Source organism: Boleophthalmus pectinirostris, unplaced genomic scaffold (genome assembly GCF_026225935.1).
Source record: "Boleophthalmus pectinirostris isolate CB_2022bp ecotype Guang Dong unplaced genomic scaffold, ASM2622593v1 HiC_scaffold_14, whole genome shotgun sequence".
Classification (NCBI taxonomy): Eukaryota; Metazoa; Chordata; class Actinopteri; order Gobiiformes; family Gobiidae; genus Boleophthalmus; species Boleophthalmus pectinirostris.
Window position 1 is genome coordinate 37,088,144 of NW_026571047.1, and position 26,993 is coordinate 37,115,136.

General features: G+C 41.6%; 1 protein-coding gene across 1 annotated transcript in view; it reads left to right on the plus strand.

The window, feature by feature from the left end:
- Positions 1 to 24,594, plus strand: part of LOC110168507 (uncharacterized) — a 36,754-nt gene extending 12,160 nt beyond the window's left edge. Inside the window, exons 2-6 of the mRNA XM_020933944.2 lie at positions 4,644 to 4,834; positions 5,899 to 5,953; positions 16,465 to 16,824; positions 17,683 to 18,066; positions 24,451 to 24,594. Coding sequence (XP_020789603.2) covers positions 4,745 to 4,834; positions 5,899 to 5,953; positions 16,465 to 16,824; positions 17,683 to 18,066; positions 24,451 to 24,461 — 900 coding nt within the window. The 5' untranslated portion in view covers positions 4,644 to 4,744 and the 3' untranslated portion in view covers positions 24,462 to 24,594. The remainder of the gene's footprint in view (positions 1 to 4,643; positions 4,835 to 5,898; positions 5,954 to 16,464; positions 16,825 to 17,682; positions 18,067 to 24,450) is intronic.
- The last annotated feature ends 2,399 nt before the right edge of the window (positions 24,595 to 26,993 follow it).

A 26,993-nucleotide genomic window follows, 5' to 3' on the forward strand; every position in this document is an offset into this window, starting at 1 on the left:
CGTCAGCCTCATTTGCCTGAGCATTTGTAACGTTTTTTGGTGTATCTCTGGTGAGGACAGCTGCGTGACCCCGTCCAAACCTCAGATAGCGCGTTATCTCCCGCTCCGCAGCGTCCGCCGCGACAGTTCAAAACCCCCGTATCTCCCCGATGAGATCACGCAGCAAAACCGTCAAACAGTCTGAGAACGCGACACCACAGAGATAAAACGCACCAAAATGTCTCTGTATTTTAGGATTATTTTGATAACGGTAAAAGACAGGAATAAACTGACAGGATATGGCTTTGATTTTGGTGGTTTTTGTAGGTTCCAGGTTCAGTATTGAGGGTTTTAAGATGATGTTCTAATGTTATTACCTCCTCAAAAACAGACCTGGACTTGTTTAGTCCTGGTTTAATCACATTTTTGAGTCTTTTTTTTCATGTTAGCAGCTCCTTTCAACCTTTAGTAGGGCTGGGCATCATTTATCGTTTAATGTGATGATACAGTATCGATATCGTGGGCTGCTGTATCGATATATCACCGAGAGGATTTTTTGGTTTATTTTACTCAATTATTTTGTTACAGCTACAGTTTTGTTGTTTGTTCAGAGGAAGGAAACTCATTTATGCAACAAATTTGAAATTTTCACTGTTTTGATGATTAAAATGTTTGTGTTTCATATGAACTTTGCACAAGAAGTGATTTAACAAAGACTTTTAGTGTCACAGACATGATTTAGGCTTTATTTTTATTGAACCGCATCGAATCGATTTAAAATATATCGTATGAAATCGAAAGTGCAGTGTATCGAGATATGTATCGTGTCGGCAACTTCTTAGCCCTCACACTCTCCTCGGGGTCACGTTGACCCAAAGAAAAAATTTTTTTCCTTCCCGCTCTTTTGGGGCGGGTTAATCAGACCCAAAAAAGGTATTTTCTCGCCTGGCAAGAATTTATTTGAAAATAAATGTTTGGGTCTGATTGACCCGCCCCAAGGGAGCGGGAAGGGAAAAAAAAAAATGTCTTTGGGTCTCTGTGACCCCGAGGAGAGCCCAGCCCCAGTGTGGACGCCTAAATATCGTCGATATGTTGATGTAGGAGCTCGAGTCTCGTCCTTATTGGACCACGTCACTGTGACTCGCTCCTTCCTGATTCTCTGGGTTCGTGACATCGTCATGTGACGCTGTTGTGGAAAACAGTTTAGACAAAGCAGAGACAAACAGGAAACAGCGGAGAAATGCTCATCTTAAAATCCAGTGTTACGTTCAGAAACAACTGAACCTTGTCGTCGGTCCATGAAAAGACTGTTTTCACGCTTGGCATCTTCCTCGGCTCGAAACTTCAGACACGGTGCTCCACTTCTTTGTTTTTACGGCTCACATGACGTCGTGACGATGTGACCTCAGCCTCGTGGACACAGAAACGACGTGTCTGGAGGCAGATCGTTTTGTTGAAAAGGTGATTCGTTTCAGTGTAAACGTAACCTAAGAAATTGCCGATACGATACATACCTCGATACACAGGCCACGATACGATACATTTTTCGATGCAAGTGCACTTTTGATTCAATACGATTCGATATAATTCAAATCAATTCAATTTGGTTCAGTGAAAAAGAGGCTAAATCATGGCTCTAATTCAGCTGCTGCAAGTTCAGACACGGTGCTCCACTTCTTTGTTTTTACCGCTCACATGACGACGTGACGATGTGACCTCAGCCTCGTCATGTGACCAGTGTTTCAGGAGGTTTCTCGTTACCGTGTGGATCTGAAAGGCTTTGATTGTGAACACAGAAACGGCGTGTCTATTGTTGAACCGGTGATTCGTTTCAGTGTAAACGTAACCTAAGAAGTTGCCGATACGATACATACCTCGATACACAGGCCACGATACGGTACAATAAGTTTTTCGATGCAAGTGCACTTTTGATTCAATACGATTCGATACGATATATTTCAGTTTGAGGCTAGATCATGGCTGTGATATTAAAAGTCCACGAAGTCTACTAAATTTTTGCAAAGTTAAGATGGAAAATGCCCATTTTTACTCATCAAAACAGTGAAAATGTGATACACAACTGCAGCTCGTACACAAAATAATCTGTCTGTTAGTGCAAGGAACGTCTGTCTGTGTCTGTTTGTTTGTTTTTTTGTTTGTTTGTTCCACGCATAACTCACAAACCACTCATCGGACCGATCTCAAATTTGGAGGGAGTCATGCTCATGGGACGGGCGTTTGCCAATTTTCATGTTGTTAGGATAAAAAATGCCAAAGATCTGGTTTAAAACATTTTCCTTGGAAACATCGATACAGCAGCCCACGATATCGATACTGTTTCGCCAAATTAAACAAAACGATATATCGATATTTCAATATTTTTGCACATCCCTAACCTAGAGATCGGCAATTCTAGAGCTGAAATCGCCCAAAATGATTCTAGTGAAGGTGTGTGGAGTTTAAAAACACAACAACAAAAACAGAAGAACTCAGCCTAAATGTGCAGAGTTTGTGTGTGAAACATGTGAATGAAACAAAAAACAAAAAAAACACAACTCCAGGTCTGTTTGTGACGAGGAAACGACTTTAGAACAGATCAGAAAAAAAGCGTTTTATGTGCTCTTTAAAATATGAGTCGGCCTGTTTAAGACCCAGTCATTTTTGTCAGATTATTATATATTTGACCAACAAAAATCTCCTTTAAAATGCTCAAAATTATTTAAAAAATTCACCTATTTTCCACATTTCCCGTGAGCAGACCCTCCTGACCCCTGATCCTTTAAAAAAATAACAAATCGCCCACTCACTCTAACTCTACTGCTGCTAAACTTAACACAGAAACAGAAAAATATGAAAAAATATAGAACCAAAACAGCTGAGTAAAGATATTTTCGTCCAGTTTCTGTTTAAAGACGGTAATTTCACTTCCACGTTTGCGGAATATAGAACTGAAGCTGGAGTGTTTTAAGAATGATTCAGTTCACTATCATCAGAATTCCTTGGGCGTGTGACGCTAACTGGAGGCTCTGCTCTGTCTGAAGCTCTTTTACTCGAATTAGACTTTATTCAGAGCAGAATCTGACCAAAAACGGGTCTTTCTACTTTCATGTATCATTCGTTCATTCGTTTCTCCAAATAAAAACAAAATTAAGAAAATGAAAAAACACTTGAGTCCCGGTCTGGTCCCGGTCTCAGTCCTGGTCTGGTCCCGGTCTCAGTCCTGGTCTGGTCCCGGTCTCAGTCCTGGTCTCAGTCCCTTTAGCTCTACTGAACTAAAGCTTAAAGGTAGTGACTAACTTGAAAACTACTCAGCAAAAAGTGAAGTGTTAAAATTGACTTTCACAGAATCAGTTTTAACATTTTCTCAGAGTTTATTTGAGTCCAATCTGTTCTAGAGTTAATTTAATGTTTTTGGAAATGTTAAATTAAGTAAGACTGGACCAAAGTTCCTGTTTCACCCCGAAATCAAGAGTTATATTAACGTTTCCAGAGTAAACGGATAACACTTTGTAGAGTTATCCTGATTTAGCTAAACAACACACAGAGGAGTTTTATTTTTACACTTTATTTGAGTTAATTTAAGATGAAATTATGAACAAAATTGGTTCAAACTGGTCTTCTCTCACGGGAGTTTGAAGTGGAGGGTGCGAGGAGCCAAATTAACACTAGTAGAAGGTGAATTAACACCAGTGGAAGTTGAATTAACACTAGTGGAAGTTGAATTAACACTAGTGGAAGTTGAATTAACTTCAACCATATCAAATCTGGAAAATAACCCCAACTCCAACCTCCATTTAACTTTCAAATAATTAAAATAACACTTTATGTTTTAAAAACAACTCTTGAGATATTTTACCCTGAAATTTTAACCCTCCTGTTTTTGCTGTGTCCCCCTTCATGACATCACAAGGTGGAACATGGAGCATTTTAAACTTCAGAAGATGTAGACAGACTGATAATAAAGAGTTACTCAAACATGAATGAAACAAAACACAACTCCAGCTCTGTTTTTGCAAATTTGTTCTTCTGAATTTCAATTAAGAACGAAAAACAATAAAACAGGAATTTAATTTTTCTGTATTAGTGTCAAACAAAAAACAGATTTTGACCTCTATTTCCAATGTTTAATGTAAAGTTTATTTCAAATAACACCAATCAAAAATCTCTGTGCCTTTTTCAGTTTTGATATTTTATTTTCTCTGGTTTATTTGCCCTGGAAATTCTGCTGCTAGAAAAGAATAAAATATCAAATTAAAATACGCACCAAGACCAAGACAAATTTTTGTGTGTGTGTTATTTGAAATAAACTTAAAATTAATGTTTTTGTTTGACACCGTTACCGTATTTTTTGGATTATAAGGCGCACTGTCGATTTTTGAGAAAATTAAAGGATTTTAAGTGCGCCTTATGGTCCGAAAAATACGGTAATTATTGGAAATAGAGTTTGAAATTCGTTTTTTTTTTACACTAAAATGCAATAATGAATTAACAAACTGTTTTTCCATTTTATTGTTTTTCGTTCTTAAAAAAAAAAGAACGGTACACGGAAGAACATGACTTGAAGCTCACAAAAGTCCATTTCGTGTAATATCGGACGTTTAAATGTTTCAGATATAATTTGATAAAAGTTTTAAATCTAAATGTCTTTATCTATGTCATTGCAGATTTTTGACGACACTTTCCTGGAGGAGTTTGAAGCCGGAACTTTCTAGAACATGGATTATTTGTGCAGTTCTGGAGCCGTTTGTGAAAGCGCGGAACAGAAATGTGTTTGGAGATGGTGATCGTGGGGAAGAAAACGCTCGACAAAAACGCCAACGAAGATGTAACGTTCAAAAGCTCCAGTGTGGGACCGGTGAGAAACGTCAGATGCCCTCCCACTGCCCTCTGTGTTTGTGTCAGATGCCCTCCCACTGCCCTCTGTGTTTGTGTCAGATGCCCTCCCACTGCCCTCTGTGTTTGTGTCAGATGCCCTCCCGTCCTCCTGTGTCCTGTAGAGTCAGACTGAGATGCGGGCAGATAAAATGTCAAATAAGAACCCAGATCCAGCCCAGGTCTAAACCCGGCCTAAACCAGATCTAGCTCAGGACTAAACCCGGTCCAAATCAGGTCCAGTCTAGGACTAAACCTGATCTAAACCAGATCTATTTTAGGACTAAACTTGGCCTAAACCAGATCCAGCCCAAGTCTAAACTCGGCCTAAACCAGATCTATTTTAGGACTAAACCCGGTCTAAACCAGGTCCAGCCCAGGTCTAAACTCGGCCTAAACCAGATCTATTTTAGGACTAAACCCGGTCTAAACCAGGTCCAGCCCAGGTCTAAACTTGGCCTAAACCAGATCTGTTTTAGGTCTAAACTCGGTCTAAACCAGATCTATTTTAGGACCAAACCCGGTCTAAATCAGGTCCAGCCCAGGTCTAAACCCGGTCTAAACCAGGTCCAGTCTAGGACTAAACCAGATCTATTTTAGGACTAAACCTGGCCTAAACCTTGTCCAGCCCAGGTCTAAACCCGGTCTAAAACAGGTCCATCATTAACTCCAAACAGTTCTCCATCTTATTCCGTCCACACCCTTTTGTCTCTAATCGCTCCTAAATCCCTCTTTTTTTAAAAAAAGAGGGATTTAGGATTAACCTGATTTAGGATTATTCCCAATTAACCGGAAGCGGCACTTCCGGTTAATCGGGAATAATTCTGGAAACGTTTTCCATCTTAAATCTGACATAAAGTTTTAGTTTATTCGTGTAAAATGTTCAGTGTGATTCTCTGGAGGTTTTACATCGACTTTATCGTCCAGATTGAACTTTACTTTTACTGTCGAGATCCACACAAAACAAACACACATCCTGAATGATGATTAAACTTCCGGAATAATCTAGAATAGTAAATAATTGATTGTCCTCGTTGTCGTTGCCAGATCCCGGCCCGGACCATGAGCCAAGGCACGGCCCTGTTCTCCTGTGGACTCATGGGTAAGACACAAACTCTACTGAACTCTGTAGATCTGTTTCACTGCTGCTTCACTGCCCCCTGTCCAGGACCAGGACTAAACCAGGACTAAACGGAGAGGACTAAACCAGGACTAAACCAGGACTAAAATCAGGACTAAACCAGGACTAAACCAGGACTAAACCAGGACTAAACAAGGACTAAACAAGGACTAAACCAAGACTAAACAAGGACTAAATCAGGACTAAAATCAGGACTAAACCAGGACTAAACCAGGACTAAACAAGGACTAAACCAGGACTAAACCAGGACTAAACAAGGACTAAACAAGGACTAAACACGGACTAAAGCAGGACTAAACCAGGACTAAACCAGGACTAAAACCAGGACTAAACCAGGACTAAACCAGGACTAAACTAAAAGGACTAAAAGGACTAAACCAGGACTAAACCAGGACTAAAACAGGACTAAACAAGGACTAAACCAGGACTAAACAAGGACTAAAGCAGGACTAAACCAGGACTAAACAAGGACTAAACAAAGACTAAACCAGGACTAAACCAGGACTAAACCAGGACTAAAGAAGGACTAAACCAGGATTAAACCAGGATTAAAAACCAGGGCTAAAGAAGGACTAAACCAGGATTAACCAGGGCTAAACCAGGACTAAACCAGGACTACAGAAGGACTAAACCAGGATTAACCAGGACTAAACCAGGGTTAAACCAGGACTAAACTAGGACTAAAGAAGGACTAAACCAGAGCTAAACCAGAACTAAAGAAAGACTAAAGAAGGACTAAATGAGACCAGCTGCAAAACAAAAACAACATAAAACACGTTAAATCGTCTTTATTTAGTTCCGCTCAGGGTCTGGGGGTGGACTGACTGGACAGAGACACAAACGAATTTACGCCGACCAGAAGAAAACACACACTTCAGCTGCTCCCGGCTTTTCTGTCATCTCGGTTTGTCGTTCCTCCACGGACACAAACGCCATCCAAACTTTTCTTGCAGCAGCTGGAGAATTGTTTCATCACACTTTACGTCTGTCAGCTCAGGAGGAGAAGGGAAGAGAGGAAGAAGACAAACTGAGGCTACGTTTATATGATGAGGGTCTGAACAGAAGACGCAAAAAGTGGCGTCGCGTCTTCACTTTTTATTCCGCGTTTAGACGAGCGTTTTCGGGAGGAAATCTGCGTGCATACGGTGACGCAAAAGTGTGTGGATTTCGATTGTGTGTGTGCGCAAAGCGGCTCGGTGGTGATGTATGTGACGTAAACACGTACGCGACCTGAGCAGATCTGACCAGAGTTTTGCGTCTTGGGCAGTGTCAACGGAAACACTACGACGGAGCGAATTCAACTGTTCCACTCTGCAGGGAGGTTTCAGATTTTTGTGTTTTTAATCCCCCAAAACGCCGTCACCGTCTAAACAAAATGGGTCCAGTCAAGTGGTAACGGAGGGAAACAGGGGCAGATTTTTTACATTCAAATGTCTCTTATTCAGAAACTAGAGGAACTATTGAAATAAGTAAAGTATCAGAATGTAGGAAAGAGTTACACTCCAACAGGGTCAAGTTAAACCTGTGAGATTCTTTCAAGTTGTTGACAAAAAATTTAAAAACTCATGTCGGTAACGGAGGGAATGAAATATGCAGCACTTTTTGGTCAATAAATCCAAACAGTGATAACTCTTGGTTCTCACTTACAATATCCTTAACAAACTGGTTTGAATATTTGCTTCATATAGTTTTTTTCTACCATATGGTACAAGATTAGGTTGAAAAACCTCTTACTTTTTGACTCATGAGATTTTTTTATTAAGAAAGGTTCATGGTAACGGAGGGAAAAGTAACAGGAAAAATTGTTCAAACAAGTAGAAGGTGCAGGATTTTACATCATTTGTCGCTTTTTTCTTCTGAAAACTTTAATATTACTTCAAAATGAAAGAAACTATTTCTATAAAATATGTCAGTCCTTCCAAGAACATTTTTATCATTTTAAATACATAAAAAAACAAACTCATGTACCATCTAGGGGTGTGCAAAAATATCGGAATATCGATATATCGTATCGTTTAATGTGATGATACAGTATCGATATCGTGGGCTGCTGTATCGATATATCGCCAAGAGTATTTTTAGGTGTGTTTTACTCAATTATTTTGTTGCAGAGCTACAGTTTTGTTGCTTGTGGAGTGAAAGGAAACTCATTTATGCGACACATTTGACATTTTCACTGTTTTGATGATTAAAATGTTTGTGTTTCATATGAACTTTGCACAAGAAGAAGTGGTTTAACAAAGACTTTTAGTATCACAGCTATGATTTAGCCTTTATTTTTTATTGAACCGTATCAAATTGATTTGAAATATATCATATCAAATCGAAAGTGCACTGTATCGATGTGTATCGTATCGGCAATTTTTTTATGAACGCCCTAGTACTTCATCAACAGTTCAAAGATGAATACACAAGATATGAGAAATACATCCATTTATTGACATGATTTGCAGGTCTTTGAAATTTGGGAAATAATTTTTGTTCCATGTACATGGTCTGTTTAAAACATATCCCACTCGCAAAAATATAAGAAAAAGTCAACAGTTTCAAAACTAGAGACATATGATCCGGATTCAATACATTTTTATATCAGACAACGAACATGCGCTGAACGACGAATTATTTTTAAGAAGAATAAACATTTACATCAGAGGTGCTCAATACGTCGATCCTGATCTACCAGTCGATCGCCAAGGTCGTGTGTGTAGATCGTCGTGTCTCGTCTCGGACTCGTGTTTGGACTCGGTCTTGTCTCTCACTCGAGGTCTGACACTCAACAAGTGTGATCATATTTCATTCCGGCCGCTGCTGTTGGTAATAAACTTGTAGCGGGTGCAGGAGCGTGTGGGGCGTCTCAGTGCAGCCTGTGCGCTCATTTGAAACCCGCGGAGACTCTACGGCGCATCACAAACACACACGCTCCCTATGCACGGCTCGTCTGCGACAGCGTGTGCCCTCGTGTACCAGCGTGCATCACAGGGCAGGTTCAACTTCCTAAACATCCTACCTGTCCACCTGCCTCACGTCAGCACGCCGCCCCTCGCCTTTTCACGCTCTCGCTCCTTCCTGCGTACAGCCAACACAAGCCCCTCCCACAGTGCGGCTGATTAGAAGAACAAGACCAAACGTGAAGCAAAAAACCAGTCTAAATTTGTGTTCCAGTGTTGGCACAAAGCAGGTCTACAGCATAGAGCGGATCTACAGAACAGACCTACTGCCACATTTGGCTGAAGTTTGTCTAACAAAAGTGACAAATGCATCTGTGTTTGTCACGATGTGCGTTTGGTTTGGTAAACGTGCAGAGGCTGGTAAATATCACTGCAAAACCAGAAAAGAATGAAACTCCAGTTTGGAACTTTAAAAAACAGGTTTAAAAATCTTCCTTCACTTTTTTCACAGTTTTGTGTAAAGTGCCAGAGGAAGTTCTCTTAAAGAAGAGGTTCTCAAACTGTGGGGGAGGGTCCAGAAAAGGGGCACAGAGTGTTTCAGTGCAGTTTGTTTGGTTTTGTATTAGGTCGATCATTATGACTTGGTCATTTTGTAGTAACTCACACGCTGAAAAAGTGTGAACACCCCTGATTTACATGATCGAGGAATAAATGAATTCAGCTTTAAAATCAGAATAAACCACCCACTTACTTTAGAATTAAGTTTAATTGTTTAATTAATAATCATTTTGTTTTGGAATTAAGCGTTTACCTGGTCTTTTTAAAGCAGAATACTTTCTTTTTTTTTTTTTTCAGAATTATTTTTATTCAGAATTAAAGCTCTCATGTAAATATGGCAGCTGGGACTTTTTTTTTGCATCAACACCTGCGGAAATAAGAATCTAGTTTCGATACCAACATCTGACTTTCGGTATTTTTTTTTTTTTTTTACAGCCGTCGTGGTTCGTAGTGTAAATATTTTAACTGAGTCACGATTTGGTCATAAACTCAAACTCATTCTGTTTAATCTGTTTTATGATTCTGAGGAAGTGATTGGCCGAGGTCAGGGAAAGTTTAAAGTCTCACCGTGTAACTTTTCTGTGACACCGAGCGGATCTTGTTTTCTCTCCATGGGGACGAGCACCGGGCCAAGATACGGACAGGTCAGGTCTGTGGAGAGGCGAGACCACCTCACAGTAACACTGCAAGAAGAAGGAACCAACCATGTCTTAAACAGGACTAAACCAGGACTAAAAAAGGACTAAAACAGGACTAAACCAGGACTAAATAAGGAGTAAACCAGGACTAAAGAAGGACTGAACCAGGACTAAAACAGGACTAAAGAAGGGCTAAACTAGGACTAAAAAAGAACTAAACCAGGACTTAACTAGGAATAAACCAGGACTAAAAGAAGGACTTACCCAGGACTAAAGAAGATCTAAACCAGGACTAAAGAAGGACTAAACCAGGACTAAAGAAGGACTTAACTAGGATTAAAAGGACTAAACCAGGACTAAAGAAGAACTTAACTAGGACTTGAACCAGGACTAAACCAGGACTAAAGAAGGACTTACCCAGGACTAAAGAAGATCTAAACCAGGACTAAAGAAGGACTAAACCAGGACTAAAGAAGGACTAAACCAGGACTAAAAAAGGACTAAACCAGGACTAAAGAAGGACTTAACTAGGATTAAACCAGGACTAAAACAGGACTAAAGAAGGACTTACCCAGGACTAAAGAAGATCTAAACCAGGACTAAAGAAAGTCTAAACCAGGACTAAAGAAGGAACTAAACAGGACTAAAGAAGATCTAAACCAGGACTAAAGAAGGTCTAAACCAGGACTAAAACAGGACTAAAGAAGGACTTACCCAGGACTAAAGAAGATCTAAACCAGGACTAAACCAGGACTAAAGAAGGACTTACCCAGGACTAAAGAAGATCTAAACCAGGACTAAAGAAGGACTAAACCAGGACTAAACCAGGACTAAAGAAGGACTAAACCAGGACTAAAGAAGGTCTAAACCAGGACTAAAGAAGGTCTAAACCAGGACTAAAGAAGGTCTAAACCAGGACTAAAGAAGGACTAAACCAGGACTAAAGAAGGACCAAATGAGACCAGCTGCAAACCAAAACTACATTAAAGAAGGACTAAACTAGGATTAAACCAGGTCTAAAGAAGTTCTCAACCAGGTCTGAAGAAGGTCTAAATGAGACCAGCTGTAAACCAGGTCTAAATTAAAGGAGGACTAAACCAGGGCAAACCCAAACCTTAAAGAGCCGGGTTTGGTTTTTCGTTTTGAGTCAGAGTCGTGCCGTCGTAAAGTTCAGTGGAATTCACCCTGGTTTCACACAGACACTTTCTCTTTCTGTTACTCTGTGTAAATACGAACCCGGATTAGACCAAACCAGTTTAAAGATGCACTGCGTCACTTTCCCGGTACTTGCTCGTCGCCGTGGAGACGTCGTTGTGTTTCCTGTAATGTCACGCGGCCTGACGTTTGACTTCCTCTTCTTCGTCGTCGTTTGTGCGTTTATTTGTTGTCGCTGCTTTAAAAAACTGACATTTTTATAGCGGTTGGGGGTCGCCTCTCCGCAGATCTGACCTGTAACCTGCCTCAAATAAACCAGAACTGAACCAGGAACTGAACCAGGACTGAGCAGAAAGTAAACCAAGATTAAAACAGGACTGAACCAGGACTAGACTGAACAAGACTAAACAAGACTAAAGTAGGACTAAACTAGGACTAGACTGAACCAAGACCAAACTAGGACTAAACCAGGACTAGACTGAACCAAGACCAAACTAGGACTAAACCAGGACTAGACTGAAGCAAGACTAAAGCGGGACTAAACTAGGACTAAACTAGGACTAGATTGAACCAAGACTAAACCAGGACTGAACCAGGACTAAACCAGGACTAAAGCAGGATTAGACTGAACCAAGACTAAACCAGGACTAAACCAGGACTGATCCAGGACTAAAGTAGGACTAAACCAAGAATGAACTAGAACTGGACCAGGACTAAGTCAGGACTGAATTAGGTCTGAACAAGAAATGAACCAAGACTAAACTAGAGCTAAACCAGGACTAAGCCAAGACCAAACCAGAACTGAACGAGGACTAAACCAGAAGTAGACTGAATCAAGACTAAACCAGGACTAAACCAGGACAAAACCAGGACTAAACCAGGACTAAACCAAGAATGAACTAGAACTGAACTAGAACTGGACCAGGACTGAACCAGGACTGAACCAGGACTGAACCAGGACTGAACCAGGACTAAACCAGGACTGAACCAGGACTAAACCAAGAATGAACTAGAACTGGACCAGGACTGAACCAGGACTGAACCAGGACTGGAACCAGGACTGAACCAGGACTAAACCAGGACTGAACCAGGACTAAACCAGGACTGAACCAGGACTAAACCAGGACTAAACCAGGACTGAACCAGGACTAAACCAGGACTGAACCAGGACTAAACCAGGTCTGAACTGTCTCTGAACCAGGACTGAACAAAGCAAAACAACAACAAAACCAGCTCTGAATCAGGACTGAACTAGGACTGAACCAGGACCAGACTAAACAAAGCCAAACAGGGACATAACCAGATCTAAACCAGGACTGTCCAGGATGTCGTCTCTGCTCTGTTCTTTCGTATCACAGACTTCGTGTCTCGGAGTCGAAGCGTCTCGGTGTTTGCGCGTGTGGTTTCCTGCTCCGGCCCAGATCACAGACTTCAGTTTCACCAAAACAGAGAACGAGCAAACAGACAAAACAGAATCATCACACAGAACGACAGAAAATACGTCTGTTACGATCAAAACTAGAGGGTCAACAGCCCACGATAAGACGGATTGTTTTTTTTTTGTTTGAAGTTAGCCATTACCAAAGTTTTTACAGTCTAAATTAAGTCTCGTCTCCACTGAGATGTTATTGTTTGGTCTGGAATGTTCCGGTGTGACATTAAAGCCCGTCCATCTCGCGTCTACTCAATAACGTGGGTTTTTGTTGACCTGAAAACCCGTGAGTGAGCTCGCCTCTCCACAGATCTGACACGTAACCCGATGGGAAACCCTGTAAAAGGTCTCAGGACTAAAGGTAAATACAGTCCCTGACAAAAGTCTTGTTGTTTATCCATTTTGTAGAAACAAAAGCTTATAACTTGACTTTAAATTAATCGATTGGTTTTAGAAATGTCTCATATGAAGCTAAAACCCTCCCAAATTATGCTCAATAAACTAAAATAAATTTGCTTCACTGAAGAAAGATTGATCATTTAATGAACACAGAAAGGTCAGATTTTGGCAAGACAAAAGTTTTGTCGCCTACAGAAAATTGAACAAATAATTTACTTCAAATACAAAAATATGTTGCATAACGTCAGTGAATGAAGTAGTGGTGCTGTGAGATCCATATTTAATATCTTGTATGACTCCATGAGCTTGAAGGACGCATCCATGCGGTTCAACAATGATTCATACAATTTGTTGATGAAGTCATCAGGAATAACAAAGAAAGCGTCTTACAGCCTCCCAGAGTTCATCAAGATTCTTTGGTTTTGTCTCCATGTTTCCTCTTTCATTCTACCCCAGACCTGCTCAGTGATGTTCATGTCTGGTGACTGGGCTGGTCCAGTCCTGGAGCACCTTGATCTTCTTCACCTTGACAAACTTTGATGTAGAGATAGAAGTATGTGATGGAGCACCATCCTGCTGCAAAATTTGACCCCTATTTTAGTTTATTGAGCATAATTTGGGAGGGTTTTAGCTTCATATGAGACGTTTCTAAAATCAATCGATTAATTTAAAGTCAAGTTATAAGCTTTTGTTTCTACAAAATGGAAAAGCGACAAGACTTTTGTCAGGGACTGTAGAGTAAAGCTTTCCATAACAGAACGTTCAACAGAATTCTATTATTATTAAAAGTGTGAAGAGTCCATCAGTCGTCCAGGTAGAATCCAGGTGGAGGAGAAAATTCAGTTTGTCGACTGGACGAAAGTTAGTTTGGTTGAAGACGTTTCTCAGTTCATCCAAGTCGCTTCTTCAGTTCTGGTCAGACGCTGGTGACACTTCCTTATATCTGTCTGCAGGGAGGAGCTAAATACACTGAAACTACACTGAAACTAACACACACACTTAAAACATATTGACATATTTAAAAGTGTTTTTTTTTTTTGAAGAACTCGGATGCATTTTTGTATGTTGATTATAACTTTTGAATGTTAAAAATGACTTAGGCTGCGTTCACACTGCAGCCTGAAGTGACCCAAATCCAATTTTTTGTCTCTATGTTCCTGTATCTGATCTTTTAATGACGTCTGAACCGCACAGATCCGATTTTTTCAAATATGACCCAGGACACTTGGATATGTGCTCCTGAAACTGATACATATCTGATCTTTTGACATGTGACTTCAGTCTGAACGGCCAAAGTGCATTCATCCACCTACACGTTATCAACAAGACACAAACGTCACTATTCTGCACTGAAGTAAGAGAAAATTGTTAATGAACTCCATGTCACTGAAGCGAAGCACATCTCCACTCACCACAAAACACCACGACCAAAAACCTCGTCCTTCTCCTTCTCAATCTGTGGGACACTTTCGGGCTTTTTAACGTTCACACTGGAGTCACATACAAGTCACATTTAACTGGAAATGTGAACGACCTCGAAAAAACATCGGATTTCACAAAAAAATCGGAATTGAGCGTTAAACCCTGCAGTCTGAACGTAGCCTTAGTTGTTTAAACACATCTTTTACTGAACATGAGATAAGTCGTTATTAATTAGTTCGGTAAACAAAGTGATGTATAATGATTTGGAATCTTGTTAAAATAGACAGAGCTGATCAATAGAGAAGTTAAATAGGGGATATGAGAAGTTTTAATAACACAACATGACTAAATTCGAGGTCGTTATCTTTACAAACCATTGCCTAAACTGACATTATGGTGAAGAATTATCTGAACATAGCAAACTAAAAACCATAACAATGTAAGATACAATATAAAAAGTGACAAGATTGTTATGTATATACAATTTTAACAATACGTTACAAGTAGTTCTCCATCAAAACATTCCTTAAAATACCTTAAAAGAAAGTGAATACGTAGCAATATATAATAAAAGTAAATGACATGAGAAATAATGATCAGATAAGTAACTACTAAAAAAAAAGTAAGGGGAGTCAAAATCCTATAGGTGAGTTTCAGCTGACGTCATTGTTATTAAAAGCCCGTGTTGCTGCTGGGAAATATTTTGTCAAAAAACTGATGCGTCAAACACAGTGCGTAACCTCGCGTATTTCTCCCCGATAATGGTAAATTCCTGCTGCATTATCGGATGCACAAATAGAAGCACAGAAGAAGGAAAATGTCTTTTTCGTATTCTGAGTGAAAAAGAACCGCTAACGGTGAATTAAACGACTTTCAAACATCCGCAGAGCAAACGTAGAAGATCCTAACAAACCGTGGACTCCAACAAGTTCAACAACACATCCAGACTCTTGGAGGTTTTCATCTTTTCTGCTGTGAATGGCCCAGGAGTTTCCACCAAGTCATTGTGGATATCGCCCAAGTGAATATTTGTCCAGGTAGTTGGCGATTCTGACCAGAAATTTGGTTTGGTTTCACCTTTTGTCGGGGTTGAAAAGGGTGATTTGTCGTCCGTCGATGCTTATGACCAATTTCTGGTCAAATGGTCTTGGGTCCTCTGCCGTTAGAGTGGATAAATAACCGGGATCAATACCCTTTACGTGCTTTCTCGCTCCGTCCATCATGTTGAATTAGTGTTTCTTGCCGCCGACCAAAATAATTCCCAGCATGCAACGCGCGCTTTTGTCAACAATGAAACTCGCCTATAGGGGGGTCACTTGACTATAGCCGTATGTTCACCCCGGGGTCAATGTACTATGGGGGTCAAAATACTATCTCACACTGGAACACCTCCCGAGAGGCGTCCAGGAGGCATCAGAACAGACGCCCGAGCCTCAGCTGCTGCTCTCCATGTGGAGGAATCTCCTCACACCCAGACGCCCTGCGAAGGAAACTCATTTGTGTCGCTTGTATCCGTGATCTCGTCCTTTCAGTCATTACCCAGAGCTCATGACCAGAGGTGACGGGAGGAACGGAGACTGACGGTAAATCGAGAGCTTCGCCTTTGGGCTTAACTCCTCTTCACCACAACGGTCCGATACAGCGACTGCATCACTGCCGACGCTGCACCGACCGTGAACAAGGCCCCGAGATACTTGAACTGCTCCACTTGAGGCAGGACCTGAGCCTCTCCACAGCGCAGAAAATTGCCATTTACTCATTGCTTCCATTCACATTGTAATTTTAATCTTATAGCCTCATGAGTGAGAAAGAGCTGAGTCAGTCTGACCCAGGGCAGCTGTGGCACCACCACCAGGTTTACAGAGAATAAATAATCGACTGTGAAGCATTTTTGGTTGTCTTGAAGTCGCAAATAAATGTAGTTATGATTATTTTTTATCTTTTTTTTTACAAATTTCTCGTTGTTTCTTTTTGCCTCAGAGTGTCGTTGGCCGGACGCCGCTCTGCCCTGCTCCTCGGTCCAGCCTAAACCGGACTTTGGCTCCAGCCTGGACCGTCTGTGGAGCCGCCCCCTGGAGGCCGGCCCGGGTCACTGCACCTCACTGTCCTCCCTGCTGCAGGACCTGAGCCTCTCCACGGCGCCCCCCTGGCCTCTGGTCTGGGACAGAACACTGCTCCACGGCGCCCCCTGGCCTCTGGTCCGGGACAGAACACTGCTCCACGGCGCCCCCTGGCCTCTGGTCCGGGACAGAACACTGCTCCACGGCGCCCCCCAGCAAACGCCAGTGCCGCTCTCTCTCCTGCTTCGACGATCTGGGCCGGACAAACTGGCGTCCACAGGTAAAGGGTCGCTACATTAAAGCTGCATTATGGAACTTTTCTGGTGGAGGGTCTGATACCAACTGTGGAATATTTAAGCCAAAGCGAAAATATCGGGAATTTATTATAATTTTAAAAGGAACTGTGTGTGGCCTGCACAGTTTTAAAAAAGTGTTCAAATCACAACTGAACCTGTGTCTCCAGATCCAGAAAATATTGGTTTTTCAATATAAAACCAAAAATAAGAAAACGAAAACTATTTTCTTCATTATTTGTCTTGAAAATCAAAATGAAAAAACAGATAATGATTCGTTTTTTCAGTTTTCAATTTTGTGTTTAAATGAAAAGTGGAAAAAATGGATAACGACCGTTTCCCGTTTACGTGACTTAAATTCTGATGCAACAAGTATAGAAAAGCAATAAGTACATTTTTGTTGTAAAATCCTGCACTCGGCTCCACTTTTCTCATGTTGGACATTTTTCTGATGAGGGTGTCACGGTCAACAGTCAAAACGATCGTCCTTTAAGAGCGTTTGGAAAGAGACAAGTCTTCATTTGTGCTGCTCTGGTGGGAGGGGCCACGTACAGAGACGCTGGAGACGCTGCTGTGATAAACACCACAGAAAATTAACAAGATTTTAATAAAGAATAGAATTAAAATATTTTAGTAGAAAATCAGCTGAGGGCCAGATTAAAGGTCTTGGAGGGCCGGATCTGGCCCCCGGGCCGCATGTTTGACACCTGTGCTCTATGGGTAGCCCTAGTAATATATGTGTGGGTTGTTCCTAGTCGGCGTCCAGGGGGGAAAGAGTTAAATAAAAATCATACACACAGCTTCTTAAATGGTAAATTGATTCATCTTAACCTTTTTCCTCCCAGGGCTCTCGTCTCTGGACCTCGGTGGAGAAGAAGAGAAGGTGTCACAGCGGAGGAAGCGTCCAAAGAACTTCCACTTCCTCCGGTTTAATCTTCCCGTCCATCCATCGCAGCTCCAGCGTCGGCCTCGCCTTCCCGGGGACCCTGGGCGCTCCCCTGCCCCAGGACGAGCGTTCGCCCTCGCCCTCGCCCTCGGCCTCGCCCTCGCCCCCCGGCTCCCCGCTCTCCAGCCCGGGGACGGAGAGACGCGCCGGGGACGGATCAGACCCGGCGCTGCCCTGGAGCCCGTCCCACCCCTGCGAGCTGAACGTGACGAAGGTCGGGGTGAAGAGGAGGAGGCAGGACGAAGCGCAGAGGCCCTCGCTCGACCTCGCAAAGATGACGCAGGTGAGTTTAAAAATATACCGTTTAGTTTGAGTTATTTTAAAAGCTCCGAACTTGACTTTTACTGTCTCAAACGTGAAAAATAGAATCAAATCCACTTTATTTCTACAGCACGTTTTACAAACAAAGCAGTTTCCAAAGTGCTGCACAGAACTCAGAAAACAAAGACGACAAAAAGATGAATGTATTTTCCAAACTACTGTGTTTTTGGGATTATAAATCGCACTTTTTTTCATGGTTTGGGTGTTTCCTGCGACTTATACTCCGGTGCGACTTGTATATTAACATTATCAGACTGACGACCGCAAGAGGCTCTAGTTTTGGACTAAACCGAGGACTGAACCGAGGACTGAACCAGGACTGAACCAGGACTGAACTGAGGACTAAACCAAAACTAAACCAGGACTGAACCAGAACTGAACCAGGACTAAACCAGAACTAAACCGAGGACTGAACCGAGGACTAAACCAGGACTAAACTAGAACTGAACCAGATCTAAACCAGGACTAAACCAAGACTAAACCAGGACTGAACCAGGACTGAACTAAGGCTGAACCAGGTTTAAACCAGGTCTAATCTTGGACTAGGACTTGGACTCTGGCGTCTGGGTTAAAAAAGTCTGCAAAAGTCCAATAATTTCTGTGATAAATAAAGATCAGTTCAGACTGACACAAGTATTTATGGCCTAATAATCAGATGAGTTTTTGTCACACTGGACTTTATGTAAAAGGACTAGATTATTTTCTTTATGTCTAAAATGTGGAATTTATCATGTTTTTAACAACTGGAGCTCAATCTCAATATATAAACAGGAAAAATAATCCCCGAAAAATGCTAGACCGCGAGAGGCTCTAGTTTTGTGTGTCAGTTTTCCTCAGTGTCACTTTTGAACAACTCAGGAGGTAAAACAGAGCGACGCAAACTCTTCTGTGTCCAGTGTTGGGAAGGTGACTTTAAAAATGTAATCCCCTACAGATTACAGATTACATACCCCAAAATGTAGTTTGTAACAGAATCCATTAAATTACTTAAAGTGAGTAACGTAATTTGAATACTTTGGATTACGTGATATTGTCCTGGTTTAGTTCTGATGTAGTCCTGTTTTTTTTGTCTTGGTTTAGTCCTGGTTTAGTCCTGGTTTAAACCTGGTTTTAGACCTGTTTTTAATCCTGGTTTAGTTCTGGTTTTAGTCCTGGTTTTAGTCCTAGTTTAGTCCTGGTTTAAACCTGGTTTAGTCCTGGTTTTAGACCTGTTTTTAGTCCTGATTTAGTTCTGGTTTTAGTCCTGGTTTTAGTCCTAGTTTAGTCCTGGTTTTAGTTCTGGTTTTAGTCCTGGTTTAGTTCTGGTTTTAGACCTGTTTTTAGTCCTGATTTAGTTCTGGTTTTAGTCCTGGTTTTAGTCCTAGTTTAGTCCTGGTTTTAGTTCTGGTTTTAGTCCTGGTTTAGTCCTGGTTTTAGTCCTAGTTTAGTCCTGGTTTAAACCTGGTTTAGTCCTGGTTTTAGACCTGTTTTTAGTCCTGATTTAGTTCTGGTTTTAGTCCTGGTTTTAGTCCTAGTTTTAGTCCTGGTTTAGTTCTGGTTTTAGACCTGGTTTTAGTCCTGATTTAGTCCTGGTTTCAGAAGCTAGTAGTTGTTGACGACTGTGAATCGTTTATGTTTTTCATGTTTTTAAGACAAAATTAACATCTAAATCTCCGTTTAGATGTTATTGTTTTGCCTGGAATGTTCCGCAGTACGACATTAAACTCGTCTGTCTTCATAGAGACGAGCAGGTGACCCACTAGGCCGAGTTACAGGTCAGATCTGCGGAGAGGCGACCCCCGCTCACAGTCAGAATGTCTGTTTTTCTAGGTATTTTTGAGCTGTAAAACGACTTATAGTTGAGCTCTTTAAAGTCACACTCTGGAACATTCCAGGCAGAGCAATGACGTATCCTTAGAAACAAGCATAGAAAAGTTCCACAGTGCCGCTTTAATAAGAACAGTTTCATCACTTCTCTTCAGTTTGCGGTCGGTTCTCGAGTGTAAAAATGACGTAACACTCGGCGACAGAGGCGTCTTTGAGTTTGGCTTCAGCCACGAGCAGCTGAGGAGAGTTCCCAGGATGCACGGCGGCACAGCTGTTGCGTTAGCGTTAGCCACGTTAGCCGGGTCTGGACGCGTGGGTCGGCCCGAGGGGGTTCAGTGAGTCTGAGAGGGGGGCTTTGTTTTAACACCGAGAGTTGGATCACGTCTGGACTTTGGCATAAACAGATCTTAACACAACGGTTTCACTCATTTGAACTCCACAAAATGAGAATTAAAGGTTGTATGGAGGATTTTTTGTTTGTTTCAAATTGTCAGTGAAAGTTTAAAACACCATTACAGAGACGCAGCATCTTTGTAACTATGATGACCAAAAAAAAAAAAGAAAGAAAATCTATCAACTGTGGACGTGTTGAGGCCAGATAAACATCAGCCAATAGAAAACGAGGCTGCCTCATTTTCTATTGGCTGTCAGGTCGTCAATCAAACTCCCTACGTTTCTAAGGTAATTATGCAGCGGTTCTTAGAGGCTTTTTCCAATTGTGGCTCTCTCGCGCTTCGCACAAAGTTTGTCGCGGTGTCGGACGAGAATCGACGACCAGTTCGCCGCAAAAGAAAGTCGGTTTTTGAGGTCGCTGAAAGACGAAGAGAAGGAGAAAAGGAGCGAAGACGAACTGAGGTGATTCTTGGAGATTCCTTTCAGTGACTGCGCGACTGAAGCGGACGAAGGGTCTAAAAACTGAGGTGTCGGTCTCTAAGTTATTTCTAGAGGCTGTGGAGGAGGAAGGCGGCGTCAAGGACCGTCGCTGGATTTCTCTTTCCTTAAAAAAATCCTCTATACAACCTTTAAAGACAAAATAACTTCATAATATAGATAAGACTTCTGCTATATCTGATTTTTATTGTGTTAAAAATAGGGATGGGCATGATTAATCGATAATTGATCATTAAGAATTTCATCGATTACGTTGATTTTAATCGACAAACCTGAATGTATGTTGCTGTGTGTGTCGTGACCAAACAGGTGTGTACATGTGTCTCTGCATCAGAAGGAGCGAGACACAAACAGTGGGTCAGTCTGTAACGAACCGAAGCACAAATGTGGATTTAACAATGATTTGTACAAGAAATTCCAGACTTTCCGTTGCGTTGGGACAAGTGTGAGTCCATGTGCACAGCGGATAAAGCAGCACATATGTTTCTGTGTCCAGTGGGAAAAAGCTTTACCAGGTGAGAGCCGCATCAGCCCGTTTGACATTATAATGTGTTTAATTCAGATTTGTTCAAATCTCACAGAAACAAAACTTAAAACCACATCACTAATTTACATAAACTAAGAGAAGATAAAACTCCAGCTCTTGTGTCGCTGATGTGGTTCAACTTGTGTTGGATTAAAAGACATGACTCAGGTGAATACAGGTCAGTGTGACCAGATTTGTGTTTGTCAAAACCAGGACAGTGTACGGGGGGAGGGGGGCGGGGCCTCGTCATCCACATTGAGCGACTCTCACCTGGAAAAACTTTTTCCCACTGGACACAGACACATATGTGCTGCTTTATCCACTGTGCACATGGACTCACACTACCAACTAAACAACGATTTTCTTCATTATTTGTCTCCAAAACCAAAATGAAAAAACAGATAATGATTTGTTTTTTCAGTTTTTAATTTTGTGTTTAAATGAAAAATGGAAAAAATTGATACATGACCTAAACTGCCACTGAACCAGGTCTAAACCAGGACTGAACCAGGACTGAACCAGGTCTAAACCAGGACTGAACCAGGACTAAACCAGGACTAAACCAGGACTGAACCAGGACTAAACCAGGACTGAACCAGGACTAAACCAGGACTGAACCAGGAACTAAACCAGGACTAAACCAGGACTGAACCAGGACTAAACCAGGACTGAACCAGGACTAAACCAGACTAAACCAGGACTGAACCAGGACTAAACCAGGACTAAACCAGGACTAAACCAGGACTGAACCAGGACTGAACCAGGACTGAACCAGGACTAAACCAGGACTGAACCAGGACTGAACCAGGACTAAACCAGGACTAAACAGGACTAAACCAGGACTAAAACCAGGACTAAAACAGGACTAAAACAGGACTGAACCAGGACTAAACCAGGACTGAACCAGGACTGAACCAGGACTAAACCAGGACTGAACCAGGACTGAACCAGGACTGAACCAGGACTAAACCAGGACTGAACCAGGACTGAAACCAGGACTAAACCAGGACTAAACCAGGACTGAACCAGGACTAAACCAGGACTGAACCAGGACTGAACCAGGACTAAAACCAGGACTGAACCACTGAACCAGGACTGAACCAGGACTAAACCAGGACTGAAACCAGGACTGAACCAGGACTGAACCAGGACTGAACCAGGACTGAACCAGGACTGAACCAGGACTAAACCAGGACTGAACCAGGACTAAACCAGGACTAAACCAGGACTAAACCAGGATTAAACCGTTTTCAGTCCTGGTCTGATCCTGGCCTCAGTCCCGGTCTGGTTCTGGTCTGGTCCTGGACCTGGTTCAGTCCGTTATCTGTTTTTTTTTTCCATTTTTCATTTAAACACAAAATTGAAAACTGAAAAAACGAATCTTTATCTGTTTTTTTTTTTTTTTTTTTTCATTTTGGTTTTGGACACAAATAATGAAGAAAATCGTTGTTTTTTTCATTTACTTATTTTTATTTTTATTTTGAAAAACGAGTGAACGAATGAAACACGATTTGTGAATGGTTTCTGCATAACAATTTCAAATTGCAAAACTCATTTCACAATTTCATTATTACTAATCACCAAAAAATGGGGAGTGAACGTTGCAAAGAAAGAAGAATTTCATTATGTTTGTCTTAAGTCTTTGATCACTTCATCATGTACATCCAGTGTTTGGAAGGTGACTTTTAAAATGTAATCCCCTACAGATTACAGATTACACACACCAAAATGTAGTTTGTAACATAATCCATTAAATTACTTAAAGTGAGTAATGTAATCTGAATACTTTGGATTACTTGATATTGTTGTGCTTTTGAAAACGACATGAATGAACCAACCACATCCTGAAAATTCATGTTTGTTTTCTTCAAATTGTCTGTTGAGTCCAAGTCTCCATGAACAGACTTTTGTTTTACTGTAGAGAAACAAAGACGAGGATCTGAACATGAGAAGTTTGTTTTGTCTGTTAAAAGAAAATAAAAAGTCCCGTCTTTACTTAAGCATTTAAAAAATATTATTGATAGAGAAATGATTTTTATATGAAATCACTGCTGCTTTAAATGATGTCCACCTACTGTTAGTGTCATATTGTTTAGTCCTGGTTTAGTCCTGGTTTAGTCCTGGTTTAGTCCTGGTTTAGACCTGGTTTAGACCTGGTTTAGTCCTGGTTTAGACCTGGTTTAGACCTGGTTTAGTCCTGGTTTAGTCCTGGTTTTAGACCTGGTTTAGACCTGGTTTAGACCTGGTTTAGTCCTGGTTTAGTCCTGGTTTAGTCCTGGTTTTAGATCTGGTTTAGTCCTTGTTTAGTCCTGGTTTTAGATCTGGTTTAGTCCTTGTTTAGTCCTGGTTTAGTCCTGGTTTTAGATCTGGTTTAGTCCTGGTTTAGTCCTTGTTTAGTCCTGGTTTAGTCCTTGTTTAGTCCTGGTTTAGTCCTGGTTTAGTCCTGGTTTTAGACCTGGTTTAGTCCTGGTTTAGTCCTGGTTTAGTCCTTGTTTAGTCCTGGTTTAGTCCTGGTTTAGACCTGGTTTAGTCCTTGTTTAATTCTGGTTTTAGATCTGGTTTAGTCATGGTTTAGTCCTTGTTTAGTCCTGGTTTAGTCCTGGTTTAGATCTGGTTTAGTCCTGGTTTAGTCCTTGTTTAGTCCTGGTTTTAGACCTGGTTTAGTCCTGGTTTTAGACCTGGTTTAGTCCTGGTTTAGTCCTTGTTTAGTCCTGGTTTAGTCCTGGTTTAGTCCTTGTTCAGTCCTGGTTTTAGATCAGGTTTAGTCCTGGTTTAGTCCTTGTTCAGTCCTGGTTTAGTCCTTGTTTAGTCCTGGTTTTAGACCTGGTTTAGTCCTGGTTTAGTCCTTGTTTAGTCCTTGTTTAGTCCTGGTTTTAGTCCTGGTTTAGTCCTGGTTTAGCCCAAAATGTGTAAACAGAAAAATCCCTCTGTGTAATCCATTTATTTCATTAAAGTAACTGTAATCCAATTACCACTCACTGAAACAGTAACTGTAACTGAATACAGTTACTCATCATTTGTACTCTGATTACTCCGGTACATGTAATCTGTTACTCCCCAACACTGTGTACATCTACTCTTCTTAATCCTAAAACTGGTCTTTGTTTGTTGTTTTTTTTCCAGAAGCTTCGTAGTTTCCACAGTCTGAGTGGCCCTGGGTTTTCCTCCCGCCTCAGAAACGCCTCGCGCCTCGACAACAGCACAGACTTTACCGAACCTCACGCCGACAAACCCCAACTCACGACCAAAGAATCGCCGTTTCGTCCGAGCGTCGAGGACCTCGGCGGCGCGACGGACCTCTCGACCAATCAGAAGGACGGGGAGGCTCTGTGGGCGGGGCGGCGCGGCTGGTACGAGCTCGGGGGAGAACTGGACATCGAGCAAATCGAGAGGAACTGAAACGAAAAAGTCTTAAGGACCTAAAACACGCGAACAAAACAGAAGCTCAGGACAACGTGCAAACGGATTAAGAGACAAGATACTGATATTAATCCATGTGTCAATCATTCGTTCATTTGTTTTTCAAAATAAAAGCAAAAATAACAAAACGAAAAATCAACTGTTTTCTTCATGATTTGTCTCCAAAACCAAAATGAAAAAACGGAAACTGCAATGTCAGACTAAACCAGGACTAAACGCAGGACTAAACCAGGACTAAACCAGGACTAAACCAGGACTAAACCAGGACTAAACCAGGACTAAACCAGGACTAAACCAGGACTAAACCAGGACTAAACCAGGACTAAAGCAGGACTGAACCAGGACTAAACCAGGACTAAACCAGGACTAAACCAGGACTAAAGCAGGACTAAAGCAGGACTAAACCAGGTCTAAAGCAGGACTAAACCAGGACTAAACCAGGACTAAACCAGCACTAAACCAGGACTAAACCAGGACTAAAGCAGGACTGAACCAGGACTAAACCAGGACTGAACCAGGACTAAACCAGCACTAAACCAGGACTAAACCAGGACTAAAACCAGGACTAAACCAGGACTGAACCAGATCTAAACCAGGACTGAACCAGGTCTAAACCCAGACTAAACCAGGACTAAACCAGGTCTAAACCAGGACTAAACCAGGACTAAACCAGGTCTAAACCAGGACTAAACCAGGACTAAACCAGGTCTAAACCAGGTCTAAACCAGGACCAAACCAGGACCAGACCAGGACTAAACCAGGACTAAACCAGGACTAAACCAGGTCTAAACCAGGACTAAACCAGGACTAAACCAGGACTGAACCAGGACTAAACCAGGACTAAACCAGGTCTAAACCAGGACTAAACCAGGACTAAACCAGGACTAAACCAGGACTAAACCAGGACTAAACCAGGACTAAACCAGGTCTAAACCAGGACCAAACCAGGACTGAACCAGGACTAAACCAGGTCTAAACCAGGACTGAACCAGGACTGAACCAGGACTAAACCAGGTCTAAACCAGGTCTAAACCAGGACCAAACCAGGACCGAACCAGGACTGAACCAGGACTAAACCAGGTCTAAACCAGGACTGAACCAGGACTAAACCAGGTCTAAACCAGGTCTAAACCAGGACCAAACCAGGACTAAACCAGGACTGAACCAGGACTAAACCAGGTCTAAACCAGGACCAAACCAGGACCGAACCAGGACTAAACCAGGACTGAACCAGGACTAAAGCAGGACTAAAACCAGGACTAAACCAGATCTAAAACCAGGTCTAAACCAGGACTAAACCAGGACTAAACCAGTACTAAACCAGGTGTAAACCAGGACTAAAGCAGGACTAAAACCAGGACTAAACCAGATCTAATACCAGGTCTAAACCAGGACCAAACCAGGACCAGACCAGGACTAAACCAGGACTGAACCAGGACTAAACCAGGTCTAAACCAGGACTAGACCAGGACTGAACCAGGACTAAACCAGGTCTAAACCAGGACTAAACCAGGACTAAACCAGGACTAAACCAGGACTAAACCAGGACCAAACCAGGACTAAACCAGGACTAAACCAGGACTGAACCAGGACTGAACCAGGACTAAACCAGGTCTAAACCAGGACCAAACCAGGACTAAACCAGGACTAAACCAGGACTAAACCAGGACTACTGGTCTAGAATTTTCCATAATATATAGAGGGACAGTCCCACTTTTGAGTGTCCCAACAGATTTATACAAAACCGTTGATTTGTAGTTGAAGAAAAGTCCCGGGTGTTTTTTATTTTTGACTGATCTGATCCTGTAAAGTCATTTGTTCCAGTAAAATACAGAAAATCTGCTTAAAAATGACCAATACACAAAGAAATGTTTCTGTACTGACTCATGTTTGTCATGAATGAGCCGAGTCCAACAATTCTCCTTCATCACAAACTCATTTCACAATGTTATTATTACTAAGGACGTAACAGGAAGTGAAATGTCGTTCAAGTTCTCATAATGATATCGTGGACCATCACAATATATCGAATTACAAGTTTCTTTACTTAAATGAAGAGTTATGGTGCAGCAACAGCTAAAAAAAAGACAGGGAACTACATAGACCATGATCCTTTGCTCCATTTCAGTGCAGACGACAAGAAGAAATAACAGTTCTGACACTTTTAAGTCTTAGTTCTTTGGATTAAGTCTTGTCAAGGTGTTTTAAGAGGAAAAAGTAGAATATTAACCTGCACAAAATATCGC